At 55.3% G+C, this 12,666-nt stretch overlaps 1 protein-coding gene across 1 annotated transcript in view; it reads left to right on the forward strand.

Annotated features, from left to right (window-relative positions):
- The window catches only part of PXN (paxillin), a 52,290-nt gene that overhangs the window by 27,820 nt on the left and 11,804 nt on the right, over window positions 1-12,666 (forward strand). Inside the window, 2 exon segments of the mRNA XM_069081845.1 lie at window positions 11,146-11,372; window positions 11,763-11,881. Coding sequence (XP_068937946.1) covers window positions 11,146-11,372; window positions 11,763-11,881 — 346 coding nt within the window.

Consider the following 12,666-nt stretch of genomic DNA (forward strand, 5'->3'; position numbering starts at 1 on the left):
TTCATCCTCGCTCCCTTTTTACATCTTCCTCCCTCCTTCCCTCCCTTCTTTTTTATTTCGTCCTCCCTCCCTTTTTACATCTTCCTCCCTCCCTTCTTTTTTATTCCTTCCTTCCTTCCTTCTGTAGGCTGTCCTCAGTACTGACCTTCCTTCCAGGCTCAGCCCAAGCCTCCTCCTTGAAGCCTTCCTTGATTCCTTTCCCAGCTGTTAGGGTGTTCTCTCTCCCTCCGTAATTCTATACTGATTCTTTGTGCTTCTCACCTCCCCGTCACCGACTCTGGAGAACATCTCTTCGGATCTTATATTTTCAGCTCCTGGAATAGTGTCTGATGTTTGCTGAAATAAACTGTAGGACCAGGGTTTGGGTTGTCCTGAGACTCCCTCGAGCCCTTAGGAAGCTCTCCTTTCCAGTTGGGGGGGACCTGTCTAGCAAGTCTCGGGTGTCAGGGCGGGGGGGGGGGGGAGATCACAAGGAATCCTGTAATGAAATTGGAGGGGATGTGGATGGAGCAGGGGAATGTCCTGCCTTTGAGGTCTTTGGCCCAGACCCTCCCTCTGCTGCTGATTTTCTATGAGGCCATAGGCTAGTCACTGCAGATCATCAGGCCTTAGCTTACTTATCTGTAGCCAGTGAAGGGATTGGACCCAATGGGCCATCTAGCTTTAGGGCCATGGAAAACCTGGTTAAGAAAACAGGATCATCCATTTAGGCCCGGAAAGGACCTCCTCCAGCCCATCCCTTTTACAGATGGATGGGGTCCCGTAACCCACAGGTGACAGAACCGTGATTCAGACACGCACATCCCACATTCCAAATGCAGCCAGAGTCAGCCGGAAGAAATCAGCTCCCTGTGGTGGGGCAGCTGATCCCATCCGAGGCAGTGTGGGAAGGCCCAGCCCTGAAGCCCAGAATCATATGAGCTCCCGGCAGATTGGGGAGGGGGGGCATCCAGGGGGCTCGGCTTCACTTCCCCGGTCTCCCCCTCCATCTGCAGCCCACACTTCCTCCTGATGAGTGAGCTCTGAGTCAGCAGCTGTGACCTCCGGGCACGCTTATTCACTACTGAGGCGACAGCTAGGCCCTCCCCTTGGGGAAGGCAGAGCCAGCTGGGACTGAGAGAAGGGCCCTAGCAGTCCAGAGGCACGCCCCCAAAGCCCATCAAGAAACGTGTCACTTAAATGTCAGTGTACTAGGCCATGACCGTGTCGCCACCACTCATGTCCCGTTCTTATTCAAGGGAAGGGAATAAACCCCTGCTACGTGCCGTCTCTTTTGAACCCCACAACAAGGTAGGCGCTATTGTGCCCATTTTACAGTTGAGGAAATTGAGGCAAACAGAGGTTAGGTGACCGTAAGTGACCACCAGGAGCTCCCTGCACCGATGAAATCTCAGAAGTGGTCAGAATAATGTCAGTGACCACAAAGACTGACCTTTCTCGGCACACGTCTCTCTCCAGCCTCAGGCTCTGTTATCATTCCCATTGGATAGATGAGGAAATTGAGGCTTGGGAAAGTCTGTGGCTCTCCCAGGTAGTCAGAGGTGGGATTTGAACTCTAGTCTTCCTGCCCTGGGGCCGCTCTGCTGCTCTGTCTGGGAGCCTCAGACCCCTGCCCTGGGTCTCCCAGGGTGGGGGCGGGGGGGGGCTGGCAGAGCAGGGTTCTGCCTTCACCTCTGCCTCAGCTTTTAAGGGGTCACAGAGCCGCCTGGCCCAGGGAGCGGCCCGTTATCAGGATAAATATACCCGGCTCCCCATTCCTGGGTAGTTACTCAGCATGTCCGAGGGCCCTGTGGGGGATTGGGTTACCTCCTCCACTCCTGGGCTGGGGGAGGGGACCAGAGACGCTGGGGCTGGGGCTGGGGGAGGGGGACCGCCTGGTCTTCCTTCCTAATCTGGAAGAGTCTTAACCAGAGGCCTTGCGATGAGAGGAGCCCCGACCTCCTGCTGTTTATATAGCTCCTTCCTTGGGAAGGGCGGCTGCCAGGGAGGTGGGGGGGTGTGGAGAGGAAGGCCAGCTCAGCCCAGCAGCCCAGTGGGGAGACTGAGGCCCAGAGAGAGGTGCCCAGGCCCCAGGAAGGCAGGCAGAGCTGGGCCTGATGCCAGACCTCCCTCACATTCCTAGCCTGGCACACCTGCTCCAGTTTGGTCCCTGTCACTTCCTAAGGGGCAGGAAGGAACAGGCCTCTCAAACACCTGGCCAGGCCCCTGATCCTCCCTATGAGATCCTTGTGGATGCCGTTTTTGTTTGGTTTGGTTGGGAGGCAGTAAATTGGCAAGAATTGTCTAGCATTGTTCCATCTGAATCTCCAGATGGAGATGACAAGAAAAAAGATTGGGAAAAAATAAATAATTGGAAAATTAAAAAAAAATAGAAAACTGGGAAATATTTTAACAAAATAAATGAAACTAGAGTGAAAGACAGATAATATTAACATGTGGTTTTCTAAGTCAGGATGCTGCCCCCAGGGCTCTGCTTCAGTGACCCCAAACTTTTAGTTTGGTACCTCTTCTGGGGGGGTGGGGGCCTTCCCCCCCAAGGGATCCACCAAATGGTTTGTGGAAGACTTTGCTCAGTCTATCTCACTATACCTGGTTTCCTTTGTAAACTTGTTTATTTTATTTTTTATGTTTTTTTTTTGAGAAGGGATCCCTGGGCTTCAGCACAGACTCCTAAAATGGGCCACGATACCCAAAGAAGCCTGCTTGGCTGAAGTGTTGTGTCTTTAAGGTGAGCCCTCCGTGGGACTGCGGGAAAGGAGAACTGGCCTTCCCTCAGTCCTGTCTGACACTGAGTCAAGGCCCCAGCGTCCCTTGTCTCTGGGCCTGCCTCAGCCCAGGCTGCTTGGGCTTGCCCTGCAGACCAGAGGAGCAGGCTGGCCCATCCAGGCCCCAAGGTCAGCGTGCTGGGGGTACAGTTTCTGCCCTCGGCAGCTTCTGCTCTGCTGGTGGAAGGCCCAGAGAAGAGCATAGTCATCTGATTGCTAAATCCAGCTGCCTCTTCCCAGGCTTCTCTGGCATCTGACCCCATTGCCCACCCTCTCCTTCTTGGCCACTTTCCCGTCCCCCAGGTGTCCATGACCACCCTGCCCTTGGTCTTCCTCTCACGCCTCCTGACCAGTCCCAGGTCTCTGTCCTCTGCCCTCTCCTCTTTCTATACTCTCCCACTGATCTCATCAGCTCTGGGGGGTTTGCTCATTATCTTGGCACAATATTCAGGTCTTCCAGTCCAGCCCTCACCTCTCTCCTGAATTCCAGCCTGGCCTTACCCACTGCCTGCTGGATCCCTCCACTTGGCTGTCCCATTGGCCACGCAGACTTAACATGGCATCCATGACCCCTCTTCCCTTCCCTTCCCCACCCTCACAGCGTCATGGTCTTTCTAACTTTTCTGTGGATGGCACCACCGTCTTTTCAGGGCTGAATATAGGTCCTGTCTGCCTCTGACTATCAGCATGACCTTTGACAAGTCACTTAACTTCCCTTCCCTGCCCTGTAAAATGATGGGGTTAAGCTAGACTGTTTCTCTGGGATCCCCATCTGGGATCCCCAGATACTGTTCACTTCTGGTTGGCAGAACTGGGAGGAGTGGGCAGGAGTTACAAAGGAGTAGACTGAGGCAGGTCATTAGGAAGAGGCCTTACTGAGGAGAGCTGGCCAGAACCACACTGTGATGGCCACTTGTCCAGTGTGGGCCACACTGACTGCTGTCCTTCAGTGAGTTGATATCCCTGGAGAGGGAGTGTGGGCTGCCCATACAGGACTGAGGAGGGTGGTTGCGGCCCCCCGCCCTGATCCCCAGGGCAAGACCACCCCCTCAGGTCCCAGCTGGGGCTTTGCAAGTGCAGGTTTTGGCTGGTACCAGGGCCTAGGAGCCACGTCCCTTGGGGCAGTGAGTGCAGACACAAAGGCAGGGAGTGCAGGGGCACCAGCAGCTGCGGCCTTGGAATGTGCCCGGGTCCCCTCCCCACGGACAGCCGAGGGGAGTGGGAAGGAATGTGTCTCAGCAGAGAGAGCACCTTAACCCCATCAGTGCTGTTTGGGGCCAGGGCCGCTGAAGGCAAGGCCCCAGAATTCCAGGGTCAGCCCCAGGAGCTCTGGGGGCTGAGTGAGGGAGCAGCTTGCCTCTCCCCACCAGGAAGCTGCCACTGCTGCTTCCTCGTCAGGCTAAAGAAACCCTCCCTGGAGTCAGACTGCCCAGTGGAGATGGGCTTCCACAGAAGTCCCTGGTCTGTCTTTGTGCTGGGCTGGAATGGACCAGAAGATGTTTCCTGAAGCTGACAGACACAAGTCTTGTAATAGGAGGAGAGGGCAGGCATGACCAAGGTCCCAGGGAGGAGATGGCTGGGCAGTGCCCAGATTGTGCAGTGACTGGAGCAGAGGACCCCCACAAAGCCGCACTCCTCTGGGGCTTTCAAGCAGCCCGGCCTGGCCCTAGGGAGTGGGGCCAGAAGCCAGACCGGAGGGAGCCCTGGTAGGCCTGGCTGGCCCTAGGGATTGGGGCGAGGGGCCAGAGCAGAGGGAGCCCTGGTAGGCCTGGCTGGCCCTAGGGATTGGGGCCAGGGGCCAGAGTGGAGGGAGCCCTGGTAGGCCTGGCTTGAAATCTTGTTTCTGACCCAAGTTTCACTATGTGAGCCTGGGCTGGTCACTTCACTTTTCTCACCTGTACCTGATAATTATACCTGTAGCTCCCTTCTCACAGGCTCAAACAAGACAATATCTGTCTGGTGCTTTGTAAAATCTAAGAAATTATGTAATTGTTAACCACTGTTATTAGTATTGTATGACCGCCCCCCCCTCCAGAGCCAGATTCAGACTCACCAATAAGTTCACTAATAACTCAGCAAGAAAATGCACCCTTCACCCTCTGCAGAGGTGGGGGCCTGGGGTGTGGAATGTTGCATACACTCTCACACATTTATTGATTGGTTTGACTGAATTGCTGTTAAACAGATTCTTTGTTCCAGGGGCTGCCTTGATTGATGGAATGGGGAGGAGGTGGATATATTAAATTAAGATCATGATGAGAAGAAGCAAAAGACAGTAATAGGAAAATTTACATTGCAGAACCTTCATAATGTCATGTACATTACAAAGCCTGTGTAAAGGGTAGCCCTTCCTGGGCCCTCCCTCCAGCTTAGAAATGGTAATGACCCACATTTGGAGAGAGGGAATCCCAGCATCCTGGGGGTCGGTAAAGGACTTTCAGGTTTGCCCAGGGCTTTGGAGGTAGGCAGAGCAGGTCTTGTTAGTCCTGGTTTCTGGGTTTTGTGGGGCTCAGGCTTGTCCAGGGTCACTCATTCTCCAGCTGAGGGGTCAGGTGGCTTTGGCCAAGGTTGTCCAGCTGTCAGAGCCAGCATTTGCCAGAGCTGCCCTCCCTCCCTATGTAATGCAGGGCCCCCAGGAGCGGACTTGGCCCTTCTCTCAGCTGCTCTGCACTTCCAGAGTGCCCTAAGGAAGGGTCAGCCCCCTCCAGCCACTGGATGGTTCTGGGCCTTACTGAGTAACGGGTTAGGTTACTTTCGGTTACTGGACTCCACTCCCAGGTTGTGTTTGTGTATCCACAGCGCTCTCTGGTGGTCAGCAATGCTACTTTGGTCCCTTGTGCTCCCCTGGGGACTGTCCCCCCATGTCCCAGCTTCCACCTCCAGGCAGGAAGGCCATTCCTCCCACGTTGGGCCACTTCAGCCTTGAGGTACCAGCTGACTCCCGGCCAGATAGGCTGCACCTCCACATTGGTGGGCCCTGGCTTCTCTGAACCTGCCACTGCGTTCCAGGAGGGACGTGCCCCCCCACGTTGGCCAGCCCTGACCTGGTGACCTCATCTTCCCCTTTGTGGTGGGTGGAGTGCCCTGACCTGGGTCACTTGGCCTAGTAAAATTAAGCAGCATCAGAAATGCACAGCTCAGAGGGGCTCCTTTCTGGGAGGGAAGAGCAAGACCCAGGGCTTTGGGCAAGAAAGTAGAGAGAAACCCACCTCCAGGCCCACCTCTCTCACCGTCTCCAAGACATTTTGAATTAGATGTCCAACAGACATTTTCGACTCAGTGTGGCCAAAGTAGAATTCCTTCTCTTTCCCCCATACCTCCCTCTGACTGTCCAGGGTCCTGCCAGGCCTCTGGGCTCTCCACCCAGGAGCCATCTTGGGCCATCTCTCAGCCCCCAGATCCAGGCTGGTGCCAAGGCCCAGTTTCACCTGGTCAGTGTCTCTCTGATCCTCCCCCAGGCTGGTGCAGCCCCTCAGCATCTGCTTGGACTTGCAGTAACAGCCGGTGGGACTCCCTGCCCTGGGTCTCTCCCCACCCCAGTCCATCCTCCATCAGGCACCAAAGGGATTTGCTGACCATGTCAACCTCTTCACCTCTCAATAAATTTCCTGGCTCCCGATGGCCTCCAGGAGCAAATACAAAATGCCCTTCATCACCTGCCCCCTCCCACCTTTCCATTCTTCCCACCCCTCTCCTAAGCATGTCCTCTTCCACTCAGTGACACCGGCCTCCAGGGGTTCCACAAGCACCACCCCCCCATCTCTTGGCTCAAGGCATTCCCTCTGGCCATCCCCCAGGCCTGGACCACTCTGACCCCTTTAAGTCCAGCGCAGGTCCCCAGGAAGCCTTCACAGCCCCTCCTTCCCTCCCTTGCATCTTTTCCTATTCATTCTCTACCTGTTTCTTTCTTTGCTGTCTCCCCCCTTAGACTGGGAGCTCCTTGAGGGCAGGGACTGGCCTTTGCCTTCCTTTGTATGCCTGAGCCTGGCACACAGTAGGTGTTTAATACGTGCTTACTGGCTGGCCAACTAAAAGGGATCTGCCAGAGGGAGATAGTTGGGAGACAGAGGCCAGTCTAAAGGGGTGTGTCTGCCCCTCCCCCCCGTCCTGAAGCTGGGGCTTGGGCTGGCACTGCCCCAGAGCAGGAGCCCCCTCTGCCTCTCACTACCCTGGGGACCCTTCCCTTGTCTGGGCCTCAGCTTTCTCATCTGTAAAATGGGAAGCTTGGCCAAGTGGACCTGCTGGGGTTCCCCGGAGTCCAGTCCCTAGTGAGAGAAACCTTGGCTTCTGCACCGGACGCCTACCCAAGGCCTTTGCTCTCCCTTGCTTGGTACTGTTAGTCTCCTTTGCAAAGGACGTTCTGGCCTCATCTCTGTCTAGAGGCAGGTGCCCTGCCTCCCTGCCTCTGCCTCCCAGGATGCCTGCGGAAATGACCACCACAATAGTTGGCATTTCTGTACAGCTAAGGTTTGCAGAGCGCTCTACAAATGCTTGTGCTATTGTCACCACCATTTTACAGATGAGGAAACTGAAGGTCAGAGAGGCCCTGTGCCCTGCTCAGGGTCCTTCAGCTAGGAAGTATGTAAAATAAGATTTGAATTCCGATCAGGCACTATCAAGGAGACCTGAGTTCGAATCCTGCCTTAAAACACTTGTGTGATTCTGGGTAATTTACCTAATCTCTCTGGGCCTCAGTTTCCTGATCTGTAAAGTGAGGGGGCCAGCCTCCAGGGTCCTTCTAGCTGTAGATCTAAACTTTGTGGATCTCCTGCTCCATACTCCCCCTACTCACCTGTGGGCATTTGTCGTCCCCCTCCACCCACATAAACATGGCGTTCTTTCTGTTGGCACCCTTAGCACCCAGGAGCTTGTTGCCTTGTGTACACAGCAGGCACGTGGTGAATGTTTGTTGATTTGAATGGGGGGGTCTAGGACTTGGGGAGGAGAGTTTGTGTCCAGGTGGCTGGGAGGGGCCTGTCCATGGACTTCCTTAATCTTGCTGGGGTCGGCTCTCCCAGTGGGGAGGGCTGCTGTCTGAGGAGCTCAGGAGGGGGGAAACTGTAACTGAAGACGGGGGGCAGGTGGACGCTGCTCCAGCCCAGGCCCCCAGAGGAAGGGAGCTTTACCCCTCCCCTAGGATCCCTCCTTCCTCCTTTCTGGGTCCTCCCAGTCTGGCCCCGAACTTGTGTTGACTCATACCAGGGGAGGAAACTTGAGAACTTTAACCATTTCCCCACAATGGGAGGTTAGGATCCAGATGGCCCCAGAATACAGCCTGAGCCCTCCTTCCTTGCTTCCTTCAGGCCTCTCTCCATTTGTTCATGGTGCTCCGTCTTCTCCATCCTTTTTTCTAGGATCCCCTAGAGAGGACCCTGGAACACAGAGCTTCCCAAGGCACAAAGTGGCAGGTGGAGGCAGGGGCCGCCGGTGAAGGTTTAACAAGCAGCTTTGTGTGCAGGACGGTCATGTGCTTAGGGAAACACTTTCATGTTTAATCTGCATTTTTAACATTTTCTCCTTCCCTTTCTTAAGTCAAGCCAGATTTGCCGATTTCTAAGGTGTGAATGCTCATGCGGTCAGCTGCCTCTGGCCCCTTCAGAGAGTAACAGAAACATGTCTTGGTGTTTTCCATTTTGACCGTGCATCCCTCCTCTCTTCCCAGACTGAGAGCTTTGAAAATATCTGCCCTTTATCCCCAATGTAATTGCTTGGCCATCTTTGTTTGCTTGTTGTTTCTACCCTTAGACTGTGAGCCTCTCAAGGGCAGGGGCTTCTTTTTGTATTCCCAGGGCTTACACAATGCCTGGCACATTTGGTTGTGGTTTAGTTGTTTAGTCTGACTCCCCATGACCCCATTTGGGGGTTTCTTGGCAAAGATACTGGAGCGGTTTGCCATTTCTTTCTCCAGTTCATTTGACAGATGAGGAAACTGAGGCAAACAGGATTAAGTGACTTGCCCAGGGTCACACAGCTACTAAGGGAAGTCAGATTTGAACTCAGGTCTTCCTGGCTCCAGGCACCCTGTACCTCCTAGTTGTTAATCAGTTGGCATTGATTATTGACAGAATATTGACAGGTCACTGACAGAATGTAAGAGCAAAGAGGGAACTTAGAAGTTGGTCCAGCCCCACCTCCCCCCCCCCCCCCCGCTCCAATTTTACAGATGAGGAAATTGGGGGCATAAGATCTGAGAAGTAACTTACCCAGGGTCCCCCAGGTAAAAAGCCCGAGTGCTGTGCCTCCAGATCTGTCCCTCGGTTACCTCCTGCCTGCAGGGTGTGGCTGGGGGGGTGAGACAAGCCAGCGGGGAATTTGGGCAGGGAGATCTTCCAGGAGACCCCTAGCCAGAGATGCTGGAGAAAGGGCTCTTGGTCAGCGCCGGGCCTGGCTCAGTGCCATTTCTTGACTTCCTGGGAGAGTCTTCAGGAGGACCTTAGTAGAACACCCACAGATCCAGCTCCTGGGGCCAGGGCCACCTGGCTGCTCAGAGGCCACCTGGCCTGGGTCATGCCCAGCTGTTCTTCCTGACTCACCTATAGCCCAGCTCCCTCAACTTCCACCTGGCGGAGAAAGAGGAAGCCCCACCTCTTTGTGGGAGCTCCTCCTCGGGAGTCTGGAAGGGATGGGGTGGGACCACAGGAAGTCTACTCTCTCTGACGTCACAGGACCTGTCCTCCAGGCCGGCCTGCCCCACCCTAACCTCCTGAGATTTCTCTGGGCTGGAGGGTATAAGTTTTTATACTACCAGCTTGCTGGAGGGGACTTTTCTTCTGGGACCAAAGTACCAGGTTAGACTCCTCTGAGGCAGGGGAGGGGAGGGGTGGGCACCTACCAGTGGCCTGGGGGGGGGTATCCTCAGACTTGGCAGACATCTCTGGCATTTGGAGTTGCTAGAGAGCCCTGGACTTTGGCCTCCCCTCCTTTTTCCTGGGAGGATAGGAGGGAGGGAGGGATTTAGGTTTGGGCTGGTTAGAAATTCAAGAAGGGAGCTTGGGCCAGGGGCAGATTGGGCCCCCCTTAAGGGCCTTCTCATGAGTAGGAGGGGTCTTAGACATCATCAAGGTGAAACCCCTCCATTGTACAGCTAGGGAAACTGAGGCCTAGAAAAGTTACCACTTCACATAGCTAGTAAATGTCTTCCAGAATTTGAATTCTTGGTTTCTTGGCTGCCAGGTCCTTCCTATAGGAACCCATCCTGACTCCCCACCCCTACCCTCAAATTGTTATCTGAGAGGCAGTGAGGGGGAGCTACATGGACACCTGGTCTGGGAGCTGAATTCAAGTCCTGTGTCTGACACATGCTGGCTTGTGATCCTGGACCCTTTGGGCCATTAGTCCACACAGAAACATCCCTGCCAGCCACATGTTGTCATAGAAATACACTTGTTGGCAGTATTTTTATTTTTAAAGTATGTTTGATTCCATTTTAATCTGGCTCTGGCCACCTGGGGAGTGGTGGGCATAGGTGCCTCTGGGCTGTTCTCTAAGATGGGGGTGGGAGAGGCCGCATCCTCCCATCTGGGGTGTTTCTTCCCACTAGATTGTAAGGTCCTCGTGGACAGGGACTATCCGTCCTCATCCTCAGCTCTTTGCACAGTTTCCAGATCATGTTAAACGCTGGTGGATTTGGACCGGGGCTGAGTGTTGGGTCCAAGGGCTGGGCTGAAAGCGTCCTGGGAGCTGGGGCTGAGAGGCTCCAGTTTCCTGACCTCACCTGCTCCAGCTGGCGGGGGATGGGGATGGGGGGTCCTGAGGGACCCTGGTGCAACCCCTTCTCTAGAAGCTGGCTTTTTCCCCCCTCAGGGTGAGCCCCTGAGCCTCCTGAGCACTTCTGCCCCGACTTGGGCTGTTGTCATGCACTCAGTACTCTGGCCCTCAGTCCTGCCACCAGAACTGGTACCTTTTTCCCTTCTGACAAGGAGAGAGCCAGGAAGGCTAGGCCCCTCCCTGTGACGTGGGGGCCTCTCCCAGCTTCTCCTCTACCCAGTGCAGTCATTCCTCCTGCTCTGGTCAGGACTTTCTTATCCCTTCTCTGGAAGCTCAGAGTTTTCCCAGAGAGCCTCGAGCTCTGCTTACTTGTTGGGAGGGGGCCCAGGTTTGCTTGGGGGGAGCTTGGGAGGACTACCGAGGCAGGCAGTTGGTTTGCAGCCCAGCATGCCATTAGCGTGAACAGAAGGCTGCGGTCTTACCCCTGACTTACCCTAGGAAGGTTGGTCGTATGTCTGCCTTCTTCTGCCTCCTTACCCCAGGGCCTTGGAGAATTCAGAAGCTGTTTGGCCCCGGTGGCAGTGGTGAGGGGAGGCCCTCAGGCTGTGGGGGTGGCCTGTGCCAGCTGCTCCTGTGATTTCACATGCCTGTCATGTTGTCCTGTCCCTACCAGACGCCCTGCTCGCGGACCTGGAGTCTACCACTTCCCATATCTCCAAACGACCTGTGTTCCTGTCTGAAGAGACCCCTTATTCCTACCCGACGGGAAACCACACATATCAAGAGATTGCGGTGCCCCCCCCAGTCCCTCCACCCCCCTCCAGTGAGGCGCTCAACGGCACTGTCCTCGATCCCCTGGACCAGTGGCAGACCAGCGGCACCCGATACATCCACCAGCAGGTAGGGTCTGTAGACCCTGTGTCTGTGGGGGTAGATTAGAGAGGCAAGGCACACTAAGGGCAGGGTTGCATGGGTCAGGCTTGGTTATGCAGCTGAGCTGGGGGTCTAGAGGCATGAGGTGGGCTGGGGAGCAGACTTCCAGGTTAAGAGATGAGGGGAAAAGGGTCCAGAAAGGCCCCAGTCATCCCACACATAGTAGGAGTGGTGAACAGTGTTAATCACCAGGCAGCGGAAAGCCCCCAGCAGGCCATGAGAGGATGAGTGTGAGCCTCCTGGGGGGAGGGGGGCAGATGATTCAGGGCTGCTTGTCCTGTCCCCCCCTCTCCGGGGTGGAGCTGCCATCTCACCCCTTCCACCACCCAGGACCTCATCAGTGTCTTATCTCGGCAGCCTCCACCCCAGTCTCCCGGGTACAGTGCTGGTGCAAAGAATCCCAGCGTCCCTGTGTCCCGGGACAGCCTTGGGTCTCCCTGCCCCCGCGGAGCCAGCGAGGAGGAGCACGTGTACAGGTACCAGCCCAGGCTTCCCGCCCGAGGGCAGTGGGAAGGAGCCAGCCTGCGTGCTGCCAGGGCGGGGCGGGGGCAGGAGGGAGGAGAAGAATACGAATGATGATGGCGATGGCAGGGCCCTCACATGTGCTGGCTCCCACAGCCTTGTTCCCAGTTTACAGGTGAGGGGACTGAGGCAGAGGTCATGTAGCTGGTGAGTGTCTGAGGCTAGATTTGAACTTGGGTCTCCTTGACCGGGTCTAGCAGTCTGTGCACTAAGTTGCTTCACCTCTCTCTCTGCCTCTAAAGGGAGAGCTGGAATAGTTGGCCTCTGAGGTCCTGTCTGGACTCTCAGTCATTTAACCTTTTATGCTTTAGTAATTTAATCTCTTGGCCTGCCTCAGTTTCCTTGTCTGTAAAATGGGCGGGGGTGGGACTAGTTGCCAGCTCTGAATGAATGCTTCTGATTCTCTGGGGTCCTTTCTCTCCCTCAGAGTCTGTGCATGGGATGGAATCCCTGTCCCACTGATGTCTCAGAACTGTAGGAAGCCTCCAGTGAAACTGTTAATGGAAAGGGCTTAGGGTCTTAAAGGCTGGCCCTTGGTGGTGGTGATTATTGCTAGGAGGGGCCAGAGCCCTCCCCCTGCCCTTTCCACCCTCTGTCTCCCCCTCTCTTCATACCTCTCTCCCCCTTTCTTTCTCCTTCTCTCTCTCTTCCTCTCCCCGCTTGTTTCCCTTCCCTCTTTTCCTCCTCTCCCTTTTCCCCCTCCCTCTTTCCCCCTTCTTTCTCTCTCCCTTTTTTCCCC

This window comes from Petaurus breviceps, unplaced genomic scaffold (assembly GCF_028583685.1).
Source record: "Petaurus breviceps papuanus isolate PSGF00001 unplaced genomic scaffold, PetGlider_PUasm1.0 99, whole genome shotgun sequence".
In the NCBI taxonomy this organism is placed as follows: Eukaryota; Metazoa; Chordata; class Mammalia; order Diprotodontia; family Petauridae; genus Petaurus; species Petaurus breviceps.